The 24876-nt window shown below is 43.3% G+C and overlaps 1 protein-coding gene across 8 annotated transcripts in view; it reads left to right on the top strand.

Annotated features, from left to right (window-relative positions):
- Positions 1 to 24876, top strand: part of Phactr1 (phosphatase and actin regulator 1) — a 458550-nt gene that overhangs the window by 203390 nt on the left and 230284 nt on the right. Inside the window, exon 1 of one of the 8 annotated variants that reach the window (XM_051194362.1) lies at positions 22375 to 22711. The exons of the other annotated variants lie outside the window; for them this stretch is intronic. Coding sequence (XP_051050319.1) covers positions 22480 to 22711 — 232 coding nt within the window. The 5' untranslated portion in view covers positions 22375 to 22479. Of the gene's footprint in view, positions 1 to 22374; positions 22712 to 24876 lie in introns of those variants that run through there. 8 annotated transcript variants of the gene reach the window in all.

The following is a 24876-nucleotide window of genomic DNA, read 5'->3' as shown; positions in this document are numbered from 1 at the left end:
GGCCAAGATTAAACAACCAGTGTAGTCTAGGCAGATGAAACACATCCTTGCTACTCCTGTCAGAATCTGGTAGAAGCTGTCTCAGAGGGCTCAGTGTACGGGTGGCTTTTCTTATTCTATATGCATTAGAGTTTGCAATGGAGTTCTGGAGAAGTATAAGACTATATTTACACTTTCCCCAAAATGATAATATTCCATATTCATAATCAGGAATTTTATTTTTAAAGGCATGCACTTCAGAATATTCTGATTATAGCTCAAAATCTATAGTGATTACTGGGGACACTAAGGATTTTTATCTTATTCTATAGATGAATGAGCTATCACAAAGCCGTTTTAACAGCAGAACAGTATTGTCAATAGAAACAACTGGGGGAGAATTTTGAGCAGAGCTTGATTCAGCTCCAAACCTTGTTCCCTCAACATATAGAACAAGTCAGAGCATAGTGGACCAGAATGTTAATATGTTAATGAAAATGCTAAGGAGAGATGTTTATATTCTCTCTCTCTCCCCCCCCCCACCCCATGGATATAATTCAGAGTCTTAGGCATGCTAGGCATATGCCCTACCACTGAACTATACCCTTCAAAATAGGAAATGTTTCTATAGAATAAAGCAAAGAGCGAACATGCTAGGCAAAGCAAAGATTCACTTACAGAATAACAGAAAAAAATGTTTCTGTCAAAAATAAGGAGGTGAGAGGGTGCCAGCGTGGCAGATGCATGTGCAGGTTAAGTTGGCTTCTAGATGTAGAAGGAAGGCTTTGAACTTGATCATAGAAAACCAACAGAGGTTTTTCTGGCAGTAGAACATGAGATAAAAGCAAATAGCTCTTGGACAAATAAAGAAGGTCATTAGACATCCATTTTCAAGGAGATGAAATGGCATTCTATTCCATTGTCGCATGGGGTATTGACAGACAATGGCAGTGAGTAGAGTCTTGCAGGACCCCAGTGCAGAACTTGAGAAGCAACAGGATGGGTGCAGATGACCCAAAGACTGGAGGGGAGAAAGGTTTCCACAGTGCACCAACCATGGGAAAGATTCTAAAGTCCTGAAGAGAAGAACAAATTGCCACCGCACCCTATCATGAGAAAATGGCATCAACAATGCCCATGGTAAAGGAAGGGTAGGAAAGAGGTGAGCCTGTTCCAGAATTAGGCTGGATGGGACAAGCTGCTAGGGACAAGCTAGATGGGACAAGTTCGCTCACTAGGGTCCCTCCTAGTGAGGACCCTCAATGGTCCTAATGCCAGGATCAATCATTTGTTTTTGCAAAATCAGAAAGCCCAGCTGATTACAGCGTGGGGGGTTAACTCTACTTGCATGGACCATATGACATTCACTAAGGCCACCGCTGAGGACTGATAATGGAAATTAAACACTTTGATTTGCAAACACAAATGGATTCGCAGTATATCTTATCTGGCAAAAGACATAGAGGACTAGAGACACCATTTCTTGCACAGCCTTCTCAGAGATGGAGCAGTTGTCATAAGCAATTATAAATTAAATAGCCTAAATCCAGACTGATTGCTGCGGGTGACCCAGAAATCATCTCCAAGTATTGTCTGGCACGTAGCCACATCGTGCTGATCACCAATTTCCATGGGTAGTAGCGACAGAGCGGGAGAAGTGCTGGGATGTCCTGTTAAATATTCATAGTGAAGTACTAAAGCTAAAGGTTTGCCTCGGCTCCTTGGCTACAGAAATCGTTGGTGCCAGTGGACAGTATACATTATGAATAAAGATATATGTCCATCAATCATGGAAAACCACTGAGATGCAAACTGAGGATGTTTGCAATTTATCTGAGCAGCTTCTTAATTCTGCAATCTTACCTCCTCCTGCATGGACAGACAATAATATTATTCCTCTTTCAAGACAAGAAAACCAAAGCTAGCAATCTAAGCAATTTGATCAGCATCATGACGGCAAATGCAAGATGAGATAAAGCCTGGTAAATCAAGAGTCTTGTCTGCCTTTTAGCATCATCCTGTTGTGTGGACCAGGAATGCATCCCTTAGCCAGTATGTCTTGCTGGCTTCTGTGAAATAGCAGTAACAGTGAGAACTCACAGAGTTTCTGAGAGTATCAAAGTGATGAAGGGTATGGAAGTCGGACTCAAGTGCAAGATGCCATCTGTGTGACTAGAATGGGAAACTCCAAAAAGATTCCCAAACTCGGCAGAGTCTTTGGAGAACACCAGTCTAGAACAACGTGCCCCTGGACCATGCTGCTGCCATAACAAATTTCAAAAAGGAAAAGCCCTGACTTTATCCAGTCGGTGTGACTATTTCCTGCTCTCCATGCTACCTTCCCAGAGCTTCACATCCTTTACACAGTAGAGAACAGTCTACATATGGAATACTACTGTGTAAGGTGACTTCTAGATAGACGTGCCATTGGTTACTCATTTCCCCAAAATCACTGCTCTGCCACATGGCCAGGTACTGAAGACACGAAGGGACCCAAGATTTAACTGCTTTCTGTAGAGAGTCAAATTCTCTAAGGAGAGGCAGAAGTGGACATGTAGATGCATCAAACCAAAGGAGAAGCAAGACTTGAAGAAGGTGCTTTAAAGGCACAGCACAGAAGCAAGAATAACTCTGCTGAGGTCATCAAGGGAGTCTGGTCCACTGGACAGGATATTGAATTTGTACTAGTGGTTAGATCAGTGCAGCCACAGAGTGTTTGACTTGGCTCTAGACCTCAGGATGCCCTTCCTCATCCTCCTTTGGAAAGTATTTTAAGGTCTCACCAGATGCCCAAATAGCAGAGTGGCAGTGGCCTAATCCTGAAGCCACAATCCCAGCACAAACTGGTTTGATCTTTGGATTTATGCTTCCTGTTGTTGCAACATCCTCCAGTTTCATCAGGTCCCACCTCATCCCAGGGCAGCAACCCATTATCCCAGGTGTCAGATCAACCCACAGTTCTGAGATAAGTCTCTTTCTCCAAGAGGTTACCTACCTGACAAGATTGCTCCTGCTCGCTGGGGTGCCATTTCCTTGATAAATCAGGGTGGCATAAGGTGTCTCTATGGTAAAGGACCCTGATGTTTTAGAAAGGCGGGGCATTAAATGAGTAAGCTTCCCTGAGTCTTGCCAGGACTGCCCAAAGCTGGGAAATTTTCCACTTGCAGGGCTCTCCAGCAGCTTGGCATTCAGTAATTAACAGTTCATTCCATTACAGGGAGAGCACCTGTCCAGCAGTCCTTTCTTGAGAAGCCAACCACACAGAAACGTCATCTTCTACAATCCCGATTCCATTAAAAAATATTCTTTCCTGACCCTTGGTTTATTCTTGTCTGACAGAGTCCTATCCTACATCTTTTTTCTTCAAAAAAAAAAAAAAAAAAAAGTATCAATCCTAAAACTGAAAAACTCAAACTCCCTCATCAGCATTTTGTTAGCATCTGGAGCTGGCTGGCCTCCGAGGAATTAGTTGAGAGTTGGATGCAGAGGCACATTATTGGGAGGCCAGTGCTCTTGTGGTGGACTCAGTTTAATTAGATTAAGCTATAATGACTTTGTCTTAGGGGTGGGTGGAAAATCACAAGCACAGTATTGTCTTGCACACTTTAAAACCTGGCCAAGATTTCAAGTGATGAAAGTATCAAGCATTCAATGTGGCAAGCCTTAAAAATCTCAACCAAAATCCAAGACCTTATTATGACATTGACATAACTATGCCCCTGTATCTTTTTATTTATTATGCTGCATCTTTCAAAACCCTTAATTAGTATCTACCTCTCCATCTTCTTCCTGCCTTCACTTCCTCCCTCTATCCCTTCTTTAACCCTGATAGGACTCTACTCCAGGGCCTACGCATGAGCTGTGTGCTCAACCCCACTGATGTCCACTTGTTTGCTTGCCCACTTGTAAGCCTGGGTATCAAAATCAGCACTTTTCATATGTTACAGGAATATTCTATACTTGAGCTACATCCCACAGCCATAGCATCTTCTGCTTTCTCATGTTCCAAATCCACTCACACGAATCACTGCTTACCATGTTTGGAAAGTAACAAACCTGACTTAAAGTAATCATAGGAAAAGGAAGACTTTCACAGCGCCCCTTACCAGCAGGAAGTAGTTTGGAAAGAATGACGCCCAAATTCCCAAATATTGTGTATAAATGTTTGTTTTCATTTAATTGGACTTTGTTATATAAAATTAAATAAAAAAAAAAAGAAAAAAAGAAAAAAAGAAAAGGAAGACTTTCAGTTAAAGACCAGGACTTTCATCCCTTTCATTCCTCCAGTGACAGAGGTTGATCAAAAACTCAGGGTACCTTTCCCTTGTACTATAAGCAAATTGAAAATGAAGGACCCCGTGTTTTGTTTTGTTTTTGTAATGAAATCAACGATCTAGAAAAATGCTAATTAAATTGTCAAAAAGCTTCTGGCTTCCTTGCCGTGGTTCAGTGTTCTGCACAAGTGGGCAGCCAGAAGCTACAGTTAGCGTAAGAGTGCTGTCCTTGCGCCCCTTGTATAGTTTAGTTATTAAATTTAAAGGACCTTTCAGTGAGGGAAAAATTAGCTGATGGTGTGGACATAAGAATCTGGTACCCTAGACCTCTCCAGGAATCTTTCTCCAGCCCTTGCCAACTCTCATCTATGACTTGGACACTGTCTTAGTTGTGGTTTCTGTTGTTATAAAGAGACACAATGACCACAGCAACTTTTTTTTTTAATTTAAATTAGAAACAATCGTATTTTATATATCAATCCAAGTTCCTCTCCCTCCCATTCTCCCATGCCCCCTGTGGACTCCCATCCCTCTTTTGCTCCATAAAAAGGGTGAAGCCTTCTATGGGGCATCATTAAAGTCTGTCGCATCATTTGGGGCAGGACCTATGCCCTCCCTGTGTGTCTAGGCTGAGTGAGCAATCCTCTATGGAGAATGGGCTCCTAATGTCTATTTGTATAAATGGTATTCTATTACCAGGGGCCCCATAGGCTTCCCAGGCCTCCTAACTGACACCCACTTGCACAGCAATTCTTATAAAAAAATCATTTAGAGTGGCTTACCGTTTTGGAAGTTTAGTTCATTATCGTCATGGCAGAAAGTACAGTAGTGTGCAGGCAGGCATGGTGCTGGAGAAGGAGCTGAGAGTTCCACATCTTGATTCACAGGCAACAGGAAATGAACTCTGTACCACACTGAGTGTAGCTAGACAATAGGGGACCTCAAAGATGGTGATCGAAGCCAATTTAAGTGTATTACAGAGGACCTGGGTTCAGTACCCAGGACCTACTTGATGGCTCACGAGTATCTGTAACTCCAGTTCCAGGGGATCCGTTTCCCTCTTCCGGACTCCACAGGCACCAAGCACAGACACACACACACACACACACACACACACACACACACAAAGAGTGTACGTACATACATACATAGTTACGTATATACAGGCAAAAGAATCACACATATAAATAAAAATAAATATTAAAATGTAAACAAAATGTGTTATGTAGGGACTGAAAAGCACCTTACTGAGAATAAACTCACAATGCAGACACAGCAAAAGAGCTTACAACAAGAAGAAAACCTACCAGTTACTAGCAAACAGACATAACTACAATAGCCGAGTAAGGTCGAAAAGGAAGATTTAAAATTGCACCCATCAGAGATGAAGAGGACTGAAGGAAAATGGGAAACCAAAATAATATAATAGAAATGTGCCACAACCATTGTAAATGGACTAAATCTTCCTGTTCAGTCAATGGGAAAATGATGTGCCAGTAGTTTGTGGGTATAGTATTAGCCAGAGAGCACTAGTAAGCCAATGTTGCTGTCAAGACAAGGGATTTTAAAGACAAAGGCATCATTAAAGAGAATGAAAATTGTTCCTTAATGAAAACAATTAATACTTAATGTTAAATGGTGAATACTAAACGATTACCATTAATCTTAACGATAAAGTATCTCACAGGGAGATATAAAAGCCAAATAAAATACTGCCTAAATATAGGCCAAAGAAATGATCAAAATTACAAGGAAAAATTGTTTATACAAAACTGAAAGGGAAGACTTTATTTAAAAACATTTTTAATAACTGATAATAAATACGGTGAAGATTCCAATGACTCAATAACAGGTTTTGTTTAATGTACACATTCAACAAAAGACTATATATTATTTTAATATATCTACTGCTTATCATCCAGATCACAAAAGTCAATAAATTCTAAATGATTACTACCATACAAAACATATTTCTGAAATTCAATAAAGCTATAAATCAAATAGAAAACATGGCTGGAATCATGTTTGGGACTATCTACCTAAGAAATTTGTTTAGCAAAAGAGAAATCACAATGTAACTGGTCAATATTTGGAACTCAACAGAAGTTTTTAATATTTCCAAAACATTGAATTTATAAATAGTGCTTGAATGGAAAAGTGTATTTAAATTAAAATATATTATATACAAAGGCATTAGTATTTGAAGGGTCCACAGAGCTGGCTCGAGAAATAAAGGAAAACATAGCAATGTTAACATAAGAACTTTAGAATTTAAAGGTTAATGAAGAACTGAAAAAAAAAATAGTCAGCACATGAAGCTCATAAGAGTTTTTAGAAGTAAAAGGAATCAGTGAGAAAATGGGAGTCGCCAACTATGAGGACATGATTTCTAGCACTCTGACTACCTAATGGGTAGAAAGGACAAAGCAATTAAATTCCCAGCGCCAATTAAAATATTGATAAATACAAAGTATTGAAGAGACAGAAAGGAAGCTTCATTTGTTGTTGTTGAGTGGTAATTGCCACAGTGGCTCTGAGAGCTGTGAATATCCTGTGGCCCAGAATCTCTAGTTTTTGTTATCTTACATGGAGCAGCCATTGCACAGGAATACAGGGGGCAGTTTATCGGGATGCTTACTGGGGAATGGTCTGCAATTGCCATAGATCAGAATGCCATCTAAATAACCCGGTCTCAGTATTGTAAAGTGAGGGGTGGTCCAGTCACACATTGGAATGCTAGCATGGTGGGAGAGGTGAACTGAGGTTACATGAATCAACATGCAATAATCAGTGTACAGTGTTGAATCAAATGCAGACTGTTGCAAATGTAAAAACCCAATGCCACTGGTCTGGTTTGTAGCTCAGCTGGGAGAGTACTTACCTAGCATGCATAATGCCCTGATTTCGATCTCTAGCACCAAATAAAATCAGGTGTGGCAGCACACGTCCATGATCCTGCACTCAGGAGGTGGAGGCAAGTGAATCCAGAGTTTAAAGATATCTGCAACTCCCTAACAAGCTCAAGGCAACTCGGACTATGGGAGACCCTGGCTCAAAAGCAAAAACAAATAAACAAAAGACAAGCAAAGTAATAACACTTGCACAATTTGAAGGCCACAAACAAATAGTTGAAGTTTTAAATGCCATAATACATACATGATAAAAGTACAAAAATATGGATGGGCTTCACAAACATTCGCTTCAGGATAATAATCACCATTGGGAATGAGTGGGAAAGAAAGGATTGGCAGGCTTTTGGCTAAATCTGTATTTTTTCTTTCAGTTTAAATAAAGTGCCGAAACACATAATATGCCCTATAGACACTTGAAACCTGTGGGTAGGGTTGCACTCACTGCCTTTTTATTCGGTTTGAACTGCAGTACTTGCAAAATGTTACCATTGGCACTCTGCAGCCAGTTCCGGAGTGGCATGGGGGACTGGATAGGTCTATAACAGGGGGTACAGGGGGCATCTTCCAAATGTCTGGCTTGTTACTGTCTCATAGAAGACAAAGAGTTTCCTGAGAAAGATGAGGAGATGGCGTGCAGAAGCCACAGGCAGGCAAGGCTGCCTAGGTAACCATGGAGTGGGTGAGGAGCAAAAACAGTGGTAGACTAAGCTTGCTCCAGCTGTAGGTCAGGGTTCTGAATCTTAGAAAGCCCCAGCCTGCAGAGTCATTTTTACCTCATACACAGTAGAGTCTGGATGTTTCTTTCTTTCTCAACACACGCTTCTAACAGTTGCAACTTAATCTATCAGAATAATAATAATAAAAAAATGGCATTTGAAAATTTGAAAGACCTCTTGAAAATGAGAAAGACACTCAAATGGGCCCATCTCTTTGTTAACCAAAGCATGTTGGTGCTTTGAGGGCAATCCTCCTGAAAGTTTTTAATCTCTGAAATCCAACTTAACATGGGCTGGCTTTCTGGAAGAATGGACCCTTCCAGAAGGTTTATGAAGGAATCAGGGGGTGTATCGAGGGGCAGATGTTATTTGGAAGACAAATTTATGAGTGTCATACTGGGATGCTTACAGGCAGGTGTTTAATACATTATAAACAGTGTTGATAGATTTTTAATTATAAACATTAATAACAAAAGAAGTCTCCCTATTTATTTCACTTTCCTGAAGAATGAGATGAGAGTACCACCTCATTCCTTCACTGTCTTGGAAACTTTTTCATCATAGATGGTAGAGAGTAGAGGAATAAATAACCTGGGCTGGTATGCAGAAGATGAAAAAAAGAAAAAAACAAAAGAAAACCAAAAAACCAGAATCATAAGCCATGAAGCAGCCCTCATGACCCGGGCAAGGGATTGACTGCAGAGGACAGTTTGCACTTGGAAAATGATGGCTTGGTACCGTGCCCTTGAATTTCATGCTATGTGCTATATGTCTTTCATTTTCTGTGTTCCAAATCCATTTGAATCATTTCTTCCCCTCCACCACCTGCAGCCGCTGATGAGCATAACCAAGTCTTTCTCAAGGCGTCTCTGTAAGGTTCTGAAATAATTTCCCCTGTGGAAAAAAAATCTCACTTTATGTGTGACTCAATAGGAACCAACCTAAAACTCTAGGCTAGAGGTGTAGGTCAGTAGTAGGGCACCTGGGTTTGATCCCTAGTACCGAAAACCAAACAAACAAACAATAGCAAAAGCCAGCAATTGGTGTCCCCCACTTTGGGGAAGGACTCCTTTATTTCTGCTCTTCTCTTTGCCCACCTGGGGCTGAAACCTTTTTATTTTCTTCTTCGCCATTTCATGTTCCAGCTGTGGCAGAGTAGAATGTTCAAGAGAGGATTTTCCTAATTTGTAAGACTAACATCATCCTACATTTCAGTCCCAGTGCCAGTGCCGGATGATGAGTGTGCACAGTGTAAGGGCAAACATATCAATCCTGACTCAAATCCATCTTGGTTTGAAGATGAAGATGCCATTGGGTCAATCATCACCCAGATAGGCAGTCACACATGTGTCAGCATCACCAATTGGCTGGTGTGGGGTTCTCTAGCTCCAGCTACATAGAAAGAGTATGCAGGTGAGACGTTTTTCAAATGCTAGTTTCCCTTGGTATTTGACAACAGTGAGCAGGGACAGTAGGCAGGTGGACACAGCTGGAGTGGCAGCCTCTAATATTGAAGTTCCTGTGCCCGCCTTAGGTATCAATCAATGCCCTTTGCCCTACTAACCCTGATGTCCCCAATGAAAGCCTCCAGTTTTGGGACCCTTGTCTTCTGGCAACAGCCAGCATTTCCATTCCCAGCCTGAGGTCTGATACCTTGCCCCGGAAGACCATCCATAACCCATGGCTTCTCATTGCTCTTTCTTTGTCTCCGCCATCAGCTCTCCACTCTCTGGTCCCTTCCGCATCTGTTCTCCTCCTTCCCTGCATGGAGATGTTCACCTGCTCCCTCGGTTGTGTTCATTGGCGCTGGCAGGACAGCATTTAGGTAGTGAGGCATCTGGTTAAGAAACTAAGCACCGTGTAACCAGCATCACTTAGATGCAGGCATCCCCTTCCACTAGGGGCAGGATGCAGGTAAGCAGCTGGAATCCCCAAAGGATGTGTAGAACCACACACAGCATTTGTGGATGGACTCAGGACATACACTGCTAATGGGAAAGATGGGGACTCCTGTTGGCCACTGCCTCTGCTGTAGTCAAGTGCTGGTTGTTGGGGCTCAGGCTAGGAACCTGATGGCTGTTATTTTGGAGTCTGGTTCTCTGTAACTGGGTGCAGCTTCTGTTGCCACCTCTAAAGGCCTTCTGGATGTCACAACCCTTCTCATCTTGAATTCCTGAAAGGAGGCAGGAAAAGACCACTCTAGAAAAGTCTTCATTGTCCCCGAGGTGGCAACAGTGGGAGCCAAGAGTGAACACAAGTGTGTGCTTCCAAGGGGACAGGCTGGGGGAGCCTAAGCAACCTGCTAATATAGAGGGAGCATTTGCAAATCACAGCCATTTGTATGGCCATGCCTCTAGCAAAACAGATTTCCAAGGCTTATTTTTGGACCAGTCATGACTTTGTCCTCAGATACAGTAGAGTCCCAATACCTAAGGAAATGTGGCCCCTCTGCCCAGGAGGAAATGGTTCATCCAGGTTTGTGGCTTCACAGTTCTGGCAGGGGCTGCAACTTCAAGAGCCAGGAAAACAGATGATCTTTCTCACATAGTTGTCCCAAGGTCCCAGGCATAAGGAGTGTGCATAGGAGTGGTTTGGGGGTACCAGAGTGATTGAGTTGGCTATTTGACCAACAGTCCTTTGCTGCTGGTCCGGTTGCCCAATGACAAGTGTCTTTGCTTATTTCCAGAAAGATGAGCTTCAAAAATAATGCTTACAATAAAAGTATAAAGAACTTATTTATTAGCAATACCACTAAAACTGCAATTTTAGCAGAAACCAGCAGTGTTTTAACTGTGTTTTGATTCTGCCCAGTTCCTAAGAGAAGTGGGTCCCTCCTGGCCCTTCTCATTGCTATTTACAATCAACACTGAATTATACATCTGCAGGGAGTGTGCCCTTTCCTGTCTGGGTCAACTCCCTCTCATAGGAAGTCTGAACTCAGATCATTTTAGAAAACACTGCAGCTCAATTCTCTCTCTCTCTCTCTCTCTCTCTCTCTCTCTCTCTCTCTCTCCTCCTTCCCTCACTCCCTCACTCCCCCTCTCCTCTCTCCCTCCCTCTCTCTCTCTCAAATAGTACAATGTTCTAGGTAAACACAAAAAAAAAATGCTACATCAGATGCTCAGTCATTAAGTTTATTTCATGCCCTGGCAAACTGCTACCATGTGCTACAAAACAGTAATGCCAATTCCACTTTTCATGCACATTAGCAGTTACGAATATTTATTCTCAGTATAATAGCTCTGCTCCCTTTTCCATATGGAAAGATATGTAGCTCCCATTGTGAAGACTTTCAATAAAACTCAGGGAAAACTGTAAGCAAGCAGCATTCCCCGTGAATATCCGTGTCTCCCGTTTCCCTCTTGATTTAAAAGCAATGTGGAGCACAGAGCCAGTCTCTGCTGGAAACTTAAGACTGAAGCAGCTTCCACGATGGTCTGATCCTATGCAGCTAGCAGGCTCCAGGCTCCACGTTGCCAAAGCCTGCCTGGAGAGTTCACTCTGAATGAGTTTAATGGTGGGTAAAGGTCCCCAAAGTGTGTATACAATACTCTAAACATCTCACAGGTGACTTAGTGTGAGCCATTTAAGAAAAGTTAAGAGACAGTGATGCATAAGCTCACTGATAGGGACTCAGGAATGTCAGAGAGCCTGAACTTTCGCTAACCTTCTGTTCTCTGAAAAGCAAAATAGGAATATTTCATTATTAAGGTAGAGTTCAGATTAGGACTAGGATAGGCATAAGGTTCATTCTAAGGCTTCTTTGCTATTTAAAAAAGAAGACAGATTTGGAGGAACAAGGAACAGTTGTTTTCTAAAAATGAGGGATCTCAACTTAAGAGCATCCAGTTCCCCACATAGTATCAATTTTGAAACTGGGCAAGAAAGAGAAATGACGGAAGGGAAGGCTAGGAAAGGGCTTCACATGCACAGTTTTGTGAAAGTTCCTTAAGGAGTTTCATTCACTAGACAATAAGTTAGGTATAAATCTTTGTAACATGATTCTTAAATAATATATAGTTAAATTCATGGGATAAAATTCAATATTTTTGTTAATAAAAGCCCAGTGGAATTTCTCAAATGCATTGAAAGCTTGCCAAATCCCTCCTCATGTCCCTGCCACCATCCCCTGGCCCTTCTTCCCTTATGCACGTCATTGTGACTCTAAAGGAGTTTTTAACAGTCCTTCCTCTCTCTCCCTCCAGCCATCCTTTATATACGTGTGTGTGTGTGTGTGTGTGTGTGTGTATACATATATATATTATTAGATAATGTGCCTATATATTACCTAACACACACATTGCTATCTTAAATTCCAATAGCATGCCCTAGTGTAGTTTCATTAGACTTCATTTAGCTTTTCAGTTCATTGACTCTATCATTCCCACAGACATTTCTTTTATAAGAAAAATAGCTACAGAGTATTGTTAGAGTAAATTGAGTATCTACAGCATGCATCACAGAGGAAAGTCTCTATTGAAATATAACAAGTAAAATTAAACATCATCTCTCTTTGGCCTGGCTTCTCTGCTATTGAGAATTGTTTGGAAGCTCGCCAGATCCTGGCTTGTTAGGAACAGAGATGGCCCTTTAATGACACGCTTCACGAATCTTAGAGCACATTTTAATGCCTTCCTTAGAGACTCAGACCATCATGTTGGAGGAACTCATTTGCATATCACATGTCTGTGCACCTGTGATAAAAAGCCTTCCTGTGGCTGGCTATCCCCAGATGCCCACATACACAGACTCCGTTTCATGTGTAACGAAATTATCACACTTACAAAAAGAGCCAGTGATGCACTATCCCATTAACTCAGTTTCCTCACTGTAGAGGCAACTGTGACTCTGTTCCAAAGGCCAGTTGTCATTTGTTAATCATACATGAAACAGCCCTGAGGAAGTCAGCACATCCAAAGAAACAACCCCAGCCATGAACGGATCCCCGGGAGTATCCAACTGGGGTCTGGTTTACATATTGAAAGGGTAGAGGATAGATAAGAAACTGTGCATCCTATTTTTACTCCTGTCCCCTTTACCACCAGCAGCCCTGCCCGGCATGACAGCCAAGGTTTCTGTGTCCTGTGCCCGCGGTCTGATAACCTTTCTTGGTTGTGTTTTATGATGCCATATGCTTCTCTCTTAAAATAGTGCGAGGGTCCTCTGATGCAAAGCCACCAATCAGCTTGTTCCCTGAATGTCAGTGGGATGGTGGGGGAGGATATCTGTGCTTCGCTGTTGAGCATATTTTGGCTCAAATTTCCACTTGATGCAAATGCTAAGTTCGAGAAACTTGGAGATGTATTTCATCTCATTGATTTTCTTTTTCCTGAGGTGTAAAATGAAAATAATAGTTCCATTTTCAAAAGGTGTTGGTGTAGTGATTAAAAAGGCGGTAGCCATGCACAGGAATTTGTCACTGCTGTCTTCACCTTGACAGGCTAGATTACCCTGCAGTGAAAACCACCAATGTTTCAGACAGCACGAATGTGTGTCTCTTATTACAGACCACTGTCACAGTTTATGTTTTAGTCAGACTTGTACCACTGAGACAAAAGCTGGACATAATTAGCTTACGGGGAGGAGAGAAAAAATGCTTATTTAGGCTCAGGATTTCAAATATTTCTGTCTACAGTTTCCTGACTACTTCCCATTGGATACTGATGGCCCAGTATATATTATATCAGAGCATGTAGTAAAGAGCCTGCTCATCTAATAGTGACTGGAAAACAAAGGGGAGGAGAAAGAAGGGGCCAGGCCCCCAATATCCTTTCAAGGGCAAATTCAAATGACCCAACTCACTCTTACTAGGTTCTGTCTCTTAAAAGTACCCTCCAGGAGCATCACAGGCTGGGAACCTAACCTATAACAAGCCTCTAGGGTAGCATTTGAGTTTGCAGCTACAGCACTCATTGCTGTCTGACTCTAGAACACAAATGGAAATAGAAGCCATTGTCTTGGAGGGCTGTTTATCATGCATGGGTCAGGACTGTCCACACAGCCCTGCTTGCTCACAGGGGTCTTTTACTCACATAGGCTGCAGCGCCACCATGTACCCGAGGATTCAGAAATATTTGGAGAACAAGATTAGCATCTATATTAGCTGCTTTATATATTAAAAAAAATAGGTCACTATGGTCAGTTTTCTGGGCTTTAACTTTGCTCATTTAACAATGTTTTGTGAGACCAGACATGGTGACATATAACTGAAGAAAAAAAAAACAGCACTTAGCTGAGGCAGGGGGACTGTGAATTGAATTGAAGGTCTCCCTGGGCTTCATATAACAAGATATTGTCTTGAATTAAAAAAAAATGCATGTATTAATATGTATACATACATATATTTAAGCACATGCATGGAGATATATACATATATGGAGAGAGAAAGTCTCATGTCAACTTGTTTATGTCAAACTTGCTTTTAAAACATTTCAACATATGTTGTCATTTATCTGTTGGACTTTCTCATTCGCTTTTTGTTGTTACATAAAAACCACTTAATATCATTTCTGGAGTTCTGGTGCCTTTATTTCCAGAAGATAAATAGCTATAAGTACCTAAGTCTGTCTCCAAAGAATCCTGGCCTAAAAAGAACTCAAGATTATATACATTATATATAAAGAACAAGAATGTACATATCTACTTTAAAATAGGATTTATAATTAGCCACAAAATGTAAAGAAACTTTAGAATGACAAACCTCATATAGTAATACTTGGCAATTCTCAGCCTTGGCCCAATCTGTCCTCTATTTTCCCCAGAGGTGAGCAGAGGGCCTTTCATGAGTATTAGCCACACTGACTTGGAAAATGCCCTGTAAGACCTTGCAGTGTTTCCCACCAGATCTGATCTTCTTTTCTGCCAGTCACTAAAATGGTACTCTCTCTAGCAACATGGCTACTAGGGGTAAGATCTGCTATTTGGACTCAGGAGCTGCACTAGAACAATCCTCCTCCCACCCAGGCTAATTGAGAAAGATAAGAAGCCTTCCCAACCTGTCCCTGTGCCCTCACAGGCCTGTAATCCAATCCCTGAGGAAGCCAGCTCAACAGGATCAGGGCCTTAGGGCCACACTAGTCTACATAGTGAGAACCAGGTGGGAAAACCCCACCTGCAGATGCCCCTAAGCTGCAACTGGGAACATGCACAGACCATTTTCCAAGGGTCCTCCTTCTGTCATCTTACTCCACATGTTTTGTTTCAGTGTCTTCAATCACTTCATAATGCTGTCTGCTGTTTTCAGGAGGAGTTGCACAGAGCACACTGTTAGAGAGGATAATTACCATAAGCCTGGAAGGAAAAAAAAAGTTGCTTTCTATTCAGTGTTTTTCAGAGGGGGGAAAAAAGTCCCTTAGATAAAACAAGCAAAAGTCAAAAAAAAAAAAAAAAAAATCCAAAATCACCTCACTCACAGCATTTAGATGTCTCAAGTGTATTTTTAAGAAGCCCAGCTCCAGTTCTAAAATCAGACAGTTGAAGTTGCTTCTACAAACCTTATTGTCCTCAGATATCTCCCTGGATCCTGCACCAAAAACCTGCCAGGTTATCTTAGGAAATAATAAAGGGAGAACCTAAGACTGCCAGAATGTTGTTACAGCTCCGAAATTCAGTTTGAAGCATCTGAGATAGGCAAACCCTACACCTGGGAGAATAAAACCTTTCAGGCTGTGTGGCTGCTTTCTCATCTCAACCTGCAGGAATAATTAAAATACTTAATAACTAGACATGAAAGAGTCAGGAAGGGTATCCAATCTATTAAAATAGAGGCCATCTATAGTTAGTCTGTGTAGCAGGACCAGTTCATGAGGACTGACTATGACTTCTTTGTTACTTAGTTGCCTGCAGTACTTGGCTTCCCACATCAAATGCCCATCACATCTTCTCACATGGAATATAAATATAAATGCATTGTACCATGGCCCCTTATCTGTGGCTTTGCCTTTCCAGGCGTCAGTTACCCATGATCAACTAGTATCCAAAAAGACTAAATGGAAAATTCCATAAATAATTCATATTTTTTCAACTGCATATCATTCTAAACAGTGAGGTGAACCTTCGCAGTGTGTGTGTGTGTGTGTGTGTGTGTGTATGTGTGTGATACATGTGCATGCACCTGTGTGTGCACAGGTATACAAGCTTCAGCATGTGTATATGGAAGACAAAGGCTGACATTAGGAGTGTCCTCCTTTGCTCTGCACCTTACTCGTCTCAGACTGTGTCTCCTCACTGTGACTGAAGCTTGCTGTTTTAGTTGGAGCTCTAGCCAGCAAGCCCCTAGGACACTCCTGTATTCACCCATCCTGAAGACTCCCTTTGCTGGGATGACAGGTTCGTGTCACCGTGCTCAGCTGTCCCATAAGTGTTGGAGATCTGAACTTGGGTTCCCATGCTTGTGTGACAAGCACTTTGCACACTGAGACATCTTTCTAGCCAGAGTCTTCCCCTCACCCCTGCAGTCAGCGCTCCACATACTGCTGACTCTTAATTCATTTAGTAGCTCTCACTTACCAGCTCAAATGCCCCTGCATTAGAGTATCTGGGTTCAAGTAGCCCTTATCATACTCAGTAATAGTCCTGATGCACAAGAATGATGATGTAAGTCCTGTGGGTGTGCCAAAGAGGAGCTGTAAAGTGCTTCCTCTAAATGAGAAGGGAAGGTCTCTACTTGATAAAACAAAACAAAACAAAACAAACAAACAAAAAAAAACAAAAACAAAAAAAATAATCACATGCTAGGGAAAACAATGTACATAACACAGAGGACACTGTTGTTGTTGGCTTCGGGCATCCACTAGAAGTCCTAAACCGTCCTAAACCACACTACTAAATGTGAAAAGGCCTGGAAGCTAAAAAAAAAAAAAAAAAAAAAAAAAAAGATAAAAGAAGACTGGGAAACTGTACCCTCTAACCCCAGTCCAATTCAGTTCTATTCTCCTGTCACAACAAACAAAACACTAACCAAGCAACACACACACACGCAACACCACCACCACCAGAACCACAACAGTGTGGCTCTCTTCTGTGTTTGTAAACAATTTGGAATTTTTAACTTTGACTTTAATTTTTTTCAGTAGGTACTATACATTTAGACCAAATCTTTTTTTAAAAAAAAAAAAAAAAGACCATATCTAAAAGATACATCATTTTATTAAGCTTAATAACATATTGCTAATATTTAGTGAGTATACTAGTTTTCCTGGGCTGATATAACACTGACCACAAAGTTATAGCTTAAAATAACAGGTTTTATTTATTTATTTTTTTTATCACATCAAAATTCTGGAGAGCAGAAGTCTAGGTTTAAGATGAGCCATGGTCCCGGCAAATCTTTGGAAGATTTTATCTTCATCTTTCTCCAGCTCTTATGCCAGCTAGCACGCTTTCCTATCTTGGATCCATCTTTGTGGTGCTCCCTCTCTTTGTCTCATTCTCCCAAGTGTCTCCCCCACCCTTTGGTTTTTCAAGACAGGGTTTTTCTGTGTAACAGTCCTGGCTGTTCTAGAACTTGCTTTGTAGTCCAGGCTGGTGTCAAACTCACAGAGATCCCCCTGCCTCTGCCTCCAAAGTGCTGGGATTAAAGGTATGCACCACCACGGCTTAGCACATGTGTCTTTTAAAGAAAAGATTATTGTTATTTTCTAATAAGTGTATATGGGTGTGGCTATGTACACCTGAGTGCAGGTGCCCGAAGAAGCTAGAAGAGGGTGACAGAGTGCCTGGATCTGGAGTTACAGGAGGTTGAAAGCCATCAGATGTGCTGGGAACCAAACCTGAATCCTCTGTGAGAGCAGTAGATACCTTTAATCCCTGAGCCATCTCTCCAGCACCTCCTGTGTGTCTTTTATAAGAATACTTTTTTTTGGTCAGGTAGTGGTGGTGCATGCCTTTAGTCCCAGCACTCAGAAGGCAGAGGCAAGCAGATCTCTGTGAGTTCGAGGCCAGTCTGGTCTACAGATTGAGTTCCAGGATACAGCTACACAGACAGAGAAACACTGTCTCAAAAAAACAAACCAAAAAAAAAAAAAAAATTAAAAGAATGTTTGCTACTGGGCCCAGCAACGTAATTTAGAATGATCACTTTTATCTCAAGGACTTTGGTTAGATCAGAAAAATCCATTAAGATCACATCCTTATGTTTTCAACACAGACAGTTAAAGGGGTGGCCACCATTCATTGGGGCTAGGAACTAGAAAGGGGATACAAATGGGGACAGGGGAGCAGAATGGACAGAGAGGTCAAGGCAGACAATGACAGAAGGAAGAAAGGATTTTTCAAACGTTTCTTTAAGCATCATGGATATGTGGTGAATTTACTTTTTCAAAATACACCCCTCTGAATGTTTCTACCTCTGCCTGGTATTGGATTTAATATGTTGTATTTCTACTTTTTATAAGAGTTCAGGAATTTATTAAATGTTGTGACTTGGATGTGAGATGTCTCCACAGGCTGAATGCTTGGTTACTAGCTGATGGTAGGAGGGCATGGAAACTACTGGACAGAGAGCCTAGCTGACAGACTTACATACTGCCACAGGGCCCACCTTGCAGGTTATAGGTGGCCCCTGCCTCTGACCTAGGATCTGTTCATAATCCACTACATGAAAAGTTACAGTAGTATAGTCCCTTCTCAGCAGACTTCCCAACCATGGTGTACTGACATCTTCCCAACCAGGAGTGAAAACACCCCTCCCCCCCACCCCCACTCCTTTCAGCAGCCTTGCTTGGGAATTCCGCCACAACACCAAGAAAAGTAATTTAATACAGAGAGTCCCAAAAACTCTCCCCTGAACCCTGTCCAACCCCTGTTCCTAAACCACGGGGAAAGGATTGCTCTGGCCTTCTCACATTAGCTCGGCAACATTTCAAGGGCCTCTGCCGCTGTTATGCCACAGAATTGTGCACTCATCTAGAAAGCCCAGTTTCCAGTTGCTACCTGGCTGGCTGATGGCTGCCTGCCCTTCCTCACCTCCAGGCCCCAGCACAACTTCCTTCCCCGGACAAGCTTGCATTCTCTTCACAGTGCCTCTGACACCATTCTCCAGCCCCAGTTGTATCAGCCTTCCTTGGACACCTCTCTGTGGAAAAGTTCGACCTTGTCTATGTAAATCTTTGCAGAATTTCTCCACACATGATCCCAGCTCAGGAAATGAACACATTGTTCTCCATGGCTATCCCTGATTACAGGTCTGATGTTTCCATTTAGGGTTTTGTTCTTCTTACTGATGTCTGTCCTTTCATCCTTCTTCTCCAGCTCTGTGACACCAGAAGTCCTACCTTTTTGCTCTTGAGTTAAAGCATGCCTTCTCCCCATAGGCAATGAATGCTGTTATCAGGCTGATTCCTGCGGGTGCTTTGCAGGCCTTACTATGCATCCAGGTGGCTTCCAGATCTTGTTAAAATGCAGATTTGGAGGCAGAGCATGGAATCTGTGGTTGTAACAAGCTCCCTGAATCTGCAGGTCTTTGGGATTGTATTTTGAGTAGCAAAGTCTCTGGACACCAAACTAATTTAAGAATGGGCTCTTCAAATCAAGTGTAGGATGGGATGGGGAAAAGTTGTTACCCAAAGAAGTTACCCAAAGAAAAGTCAAGACTGATTCTTTCCAATTTAGTTTATCTGGATAAAAAATAAAACATCCCAAGAAAGCCACCTAGGCCTGGTATGGAGGAGTCTTGTTCTGAGTGATAGACTGTGTAGGGCTGCCTTTCCCTTCAACATATTCTCCCTTGCTTTTAAAGGTGAAGAAAAAAAATCCTACTGTATTTTTTCATAGACCATTTTCAGATGGCCGTTTTCACAATGTAAGGGAGGGGATGACTACTAAGAGCAACAATTGAGTTAAGCCAGAACAGGCTAATCATTAAGCATGAGTTGTCCGTGGGTGGAGACAACCACAGGCTGTGCAAAAGGCATCGCTTGGAATCAAGAGCTATCTGTAAGGATGTTTTAACAACAGACATCAGAAGCAGGCTTCAGGGAGGAGATACACAGCACTGAACAAGGTCAAGAGCAAACACAGGGAACACATTCCCATCAGCCCCCTACTTGGTGAAATAAATAGTGTAGGAAGCCACCAGGTAGAAACACCAGCACTAACTGTGTTGTATTCTGGTCCCTTTACCCAACTTCTGTCGTAGCAATAGATGTCACTTCCATCCTTCAGCCTCAGGTGGAAGACTTCATACATTTTCTAGGAAAGTTACATGAGGGTAGAGGCATCCTGTTAGCCTCCTTGTTGAATATGGCAGCTGCTGGCCAAAGGTAGTCACTGTCTTATTAAGTTGTGGCCAGTGCCACAACTGGGAAACTGGGTTTTAACTTCATTGAATTCTAATTTGTTAAAATGTAAATAGCTTCATATCACAAGCTGGCACCATTGGGCACCACCAGTTAGAGGCACCAAACTCAAGGAGGCCAATTAGGAAGAGGGACTACCAAACAAGGAACTGTCCAAGGCAAGCCACAGGCATCTTGCACATTTCTCTTGAATAAAGAGCCCCCACCTTCAGGCCACATGCTTTAATAAGTAAGCTTTGCTAGCAGCTATGTCCAAGCTTGTTCTGCTACAATCACAATGATACCTGGCCAATTAAGACCAGGACACACAGCCTTGGGTCAGGCTTACTGTTCAGGGACTAAATAACAGATTGTTTCCAGCCCAGTTGTTTTAATAAGGTCATATGGGGTTTACAAAGGTCTTCTTATATGACCTGTGGGGCAGAAAGTAAAGTTAGAAAGGCTGGCCATGTTCACAATACGATTCAGAAAGGATGTAATGTGCTCTGAACAGTTTCTCTCTTCTTGGCAGATCTAAGAGGAGACATGGATTGATGGCAAGGCCCAGAGATTAGAAAATATGATTGCCCATGACATAATGAGATTCATTCATTTGGGCATCTGAACAATATTAGAAATGTATCTTTGTCATCACCCAGATACAGGTTATAATTAGCTGGGGACTCAGTGATATCATCTGACAGGGGCAAATGCAGTGACATTTACCTGTGGCTGGTTTGGCTGATGATCCAGGTGAGAAGGAAGATGCTCCCAAAGCCCCTTGGGCATTAGGCAAAGGGGATCTAACTGAAGACACCGCCTCTCCAATGCTTGCCCTCTGCCCTACCCCTTACATCCTTTCCAGGGCAGACATGGCAGCTAGACACTCATTCAACAATGACAAAAGTGAACGTGACTGTGCTGGTTTGGGCTGCATCTTCACAGCTGAGAAGTGGGGGAAATGATATGGCGACATAATTAGCATATCTAGAAACATCACAGGATGTTTAGCTTCCCTCCTGCATTGACTCTTACCTAGGAAAGAACACTCAGTGCCAAACCTTTCTAGAGGAGAGATAGCACCTATCTTTTGAGTAGGTTAGTTTTTGTTTTGTTTTTAAATTAGCAAATTAGCATCCGGAAAGTTCTTGGTAACACTAAAAGTGTCTGTACATTCTTTGACACTGTTTTGGTAGGCTGGAAAAGAGGGAAAAGAGGGCAGGGTTGGGACGCAGAGGGAATGGGACAAAATGGAGTGAACATGAACTTGGAATTGGACACACCTGGCTGCAAACACCTGTTTCTGTTACTGCTTCATCAATACGGCCCAGGGTATTTGGGAGCTTGTTAAATGCTACAGATACCCGAGGCTCTACAATGACCTACTAAACCAAGTCTTTTTTTTTTTTTTTTTTAGTAAGCTTTCTGGATGATTGTGAAGTGTAGTTTCTCAAAGCCTTTATTCACTGACAGATGATTTAGGAGCAGTCTCGGATTGTCCTGTGGTGAATAAGTGAGTGGATTTGAAACATCTTTTAAAGTCACTCAGATCAAAACTCAATAAATACGGCTGTGGATTTGCCATCTTCCAGGGTCTGCTCTCTGCAAGTCTCCATAGTATCACTGGCCTCGCTAACCCTTAATCACAGAGCAATGACGCTGGAGAGCATTCAGTCAAATCAGTCAAATTAGCTAGTACCCCTAAGTTGCCTGCTGTTTGAGAATGGGTGGAAACCGGGTTTTCCTCTTTGACTGCAACTGAGGACCCTGGAAGTCCCATCATCTCCGCGACTTGCACGAGATGCAAAATCATCAAAGAAGCTGTTAACAGGTTGTCTGGTCCTGGAATGTGGTTGGACCCACCCGAGAATATAATTTGTTCTGGCCTCGATTCCACCCTAGGGCTGGGATAGCCGCCTGCCATAGTACATCTTGCTGGCATTTGGCTGCGGGAGGTTTGGAGAGGGTGGTGGCTATGGCATCCTGCCCCAAGTTTCCAGAGTGAAGGTAGCCACAAACCCTGTTAGCTGGCAGCTGCTGGTATTGCAATTCACCAAGGGGTGGGGCTGCCCCGGGAGAGCGTGCCCAGGAGAAGAGCTTGCTGGTAGAAGAGCCGGTTCAGCACTCCGCTTGTAGCCCTTCCCCCGGGGTCTCGGGATTCGCCCGGGCTCGGTGAGGTCAAGACCTCGAGCGCGCCATCCGGCTCCGCCCCGCCCCGCCGTGGCGCTGGTGTAGCGTGGGGGCATGCGGGTGCGGCCGGGGGACGCGAGTGGCAGCGCGCGGGGCGGCGATCAGAGACCGGCCCCGGACGCCCGGGGAGCGGATGGCGGAGCCCACGCGCGCCTCGAAGCCGCGCTGCAGGCAGGGCGTCGTGCCAGGCGCGGGCGCCGCCGTGAAGCCCAAAAAGAAAGCTTTTTATTTGTTGAGCATGAAGCCCCCGAAGGACCCCGCCCCCAACAACAATAACAACGTGTCGTTTGTGATCCACTGTCAACTGGGCAAGGAGATCAAGCACATTTGCAGCAACTGCAGCCGGGGGGAGGACGGCCGCGACGGTAAGTGCCGGGAGCGTCCGGGTGGTGGCGGGAAGGTGGCTCTGCTGGTCTACCGTCCCTGGTGCCGCCGAAGTCTGCCACCTGGACAACTGCGGGGACCTCTGTTTCGCCGCCCCCTCTCCATCCCCCCCCCCCCGACCCTGCACTTTGCAGAGTGTCACCCCCAGCCAGTGGGCTTGCAGCATCAGTGCCCAAAAAGAAACTGGGGATTTGACTTAAGAAGATGGGGGGGGGGGGGCTTAATGGGACCTGTCCGCAGCAGCACCAAAAAGCTTTTTTAAAAAAGATGTGACAACCCCATCCCCCATCCCACCCCCACCCCACTTCACCCCCATCTCCGCAGGCTCCTTAACTGTGAGATTTGCCAGGTGACATTACCTTCAAGTGGGTTCCCTTGAAAGAGGTCGTTGTCTTGACCCCTGTGGGACCCAGCTCACATTTGTGGAGTTGTCTGGAATGGTGTCCCTTAAGAGTAAAATCTGGCTGTGATTTTAATTTATTAATTACTTTGTTTTTATTTATTTGTTATTGATTGAGTGCCGCTGTTGCTGATTCCTCTTGGAAGGATGTCCAGTGCCCAGTGTGGGAGAAGGACGGGCAGTGGCCCTGGGCAGAAAGAGCCAAGGACCATAGACAGTTGAGTTGGCCCTGGAGGAGGCAGAAGCCTCTGCCTATCTGAATGCCTCTGTTGTGGTGACTTCTTAGGAGCCTCCAGGCGCTTCCCCAGCAGCTCCCTGAGCAGACTCAGGAGGACCTCTGAAGGTCGCAGGAAAAGTTTTAAGTAGCAGATTTGACCAAAGGAGCCTTAGCTGAGGGCCAGCCCTAGCTCCACTACACCTGCTTGAGCCGGCAGCTTTGTGATGTTCCCTTTGGAAAAACAGATATTACCTAGAATCCCTCTGGTTCTCTGCTGGCCTCTGAAGTGCTGGGTAATGAAGTGACTGTGAATGGCCTAATGTCTTTTCAAAATTAGAGTCCTGCTCTCTTAATTATAGTTTTCTTTGATTAAAATGTGAGAGAGGCTGTGTGGTGTGGAGCGAGGCAGCGGAGAGCAAACTGGGACAGCCCTGGAGGTGGGAGGGCAGAGCTCAACTGTTGGGTTTAGAAGAAGATAATGGTTTCTGAGAAGCACACGTTGACATGCATTTGTTTCCTATGCTGACTGTCAACTGGAGACACCAAGATGAATTCCTACAAGCAGATTAATTAGACCCCAAACTAGACCCTTCCCGTGTACTATAATGGAGACTGTGAGGCAAGCCAAGCTACTTATTAAATGCCAGTCACTCTGTTGACTGAATGGTTATCCCAAATGGGCTGCTTCCCTATTCGTGGGAGTTTGTTTAAATTCGTGTCTCTGTGCACTGCTATAATAAGGAGAGGCGTGCTTCTACATTCAAGGATGTATGCTCCTGTATGTAATTATGAGCTCCATCACTGGTAACGTGTTGTGTGCTGTTGAAGGCAGGCATGTATTTATTTTAACCTGCAGCCTGTTTCCCCTTATGACACACACATTTCTCTCCACAGTCTCAAACGTCAGAATGCACTCAAAAGTCCATATACAAGGATGTTCTTGTGTTGCTTAACAAGCATTTAATTTCAGGAGATCTGTAGACGAGGAAGGCTAGGGTTGTAGTACCTAATTTTGGCCTAATTCTGGACCACTAATCAGTCCTCCTGAATGTGCAGTATTCTGTTTGTTGAGGGAAATAAAAGTGTAGTCCAGTTAGATTCCTTCTTTTCATGTATATTAGGGACATCAGAATTTTTATGAATTCATTCTCTCTCTCTCTCTCTCTCTCTCTCTCTCTCTGTGTGTGTGTGTGTGTGTGTGTGTGTGTGTGTGTGTGTGCATGAGTACCTGTGCCTTGTCACCCATATGGAGAGCAGAGAATAATCTCCAAGTGTTACTTCTTTTATTCCACCTTGTGGGGCTCAGAGATCAAACCCAGGTCCTTGGGCTCGGCACCATGTGCTTTAACTTACTCAGCATTTCACCTGAGCAGCAGCTATTTTAAAGAAAATGTATGCTCAGGGTTTTAAGGGTGCATACAGACTTCTCCCTGTGCAACTGTTTGGTAAGGCTCACTAGAGGAAGATCTTCCATCTTTCTCCTGCTCTTTCTTTGTAGTGCTGGGGTGGAACCTGAGGCCTTAGACAGG

Source organism: Phodopus roborovskii, unplaced genomic scaffold (assembly GCF_943737965.1).
Source record: "Phodopus roborovskii unplaced genomic scaffold, PHOROB, whole genome shotgun sequence".
NCBI classification, from domain to species: Eukaryota; Metazoa; Chordata; class Mammalia; order Rodentia; family Cricetidae; genus Phodopus; species Phodopus roborovskii.
This window is presented reverse-complemented; position numbering and strand designations above follow the sequence as displayed.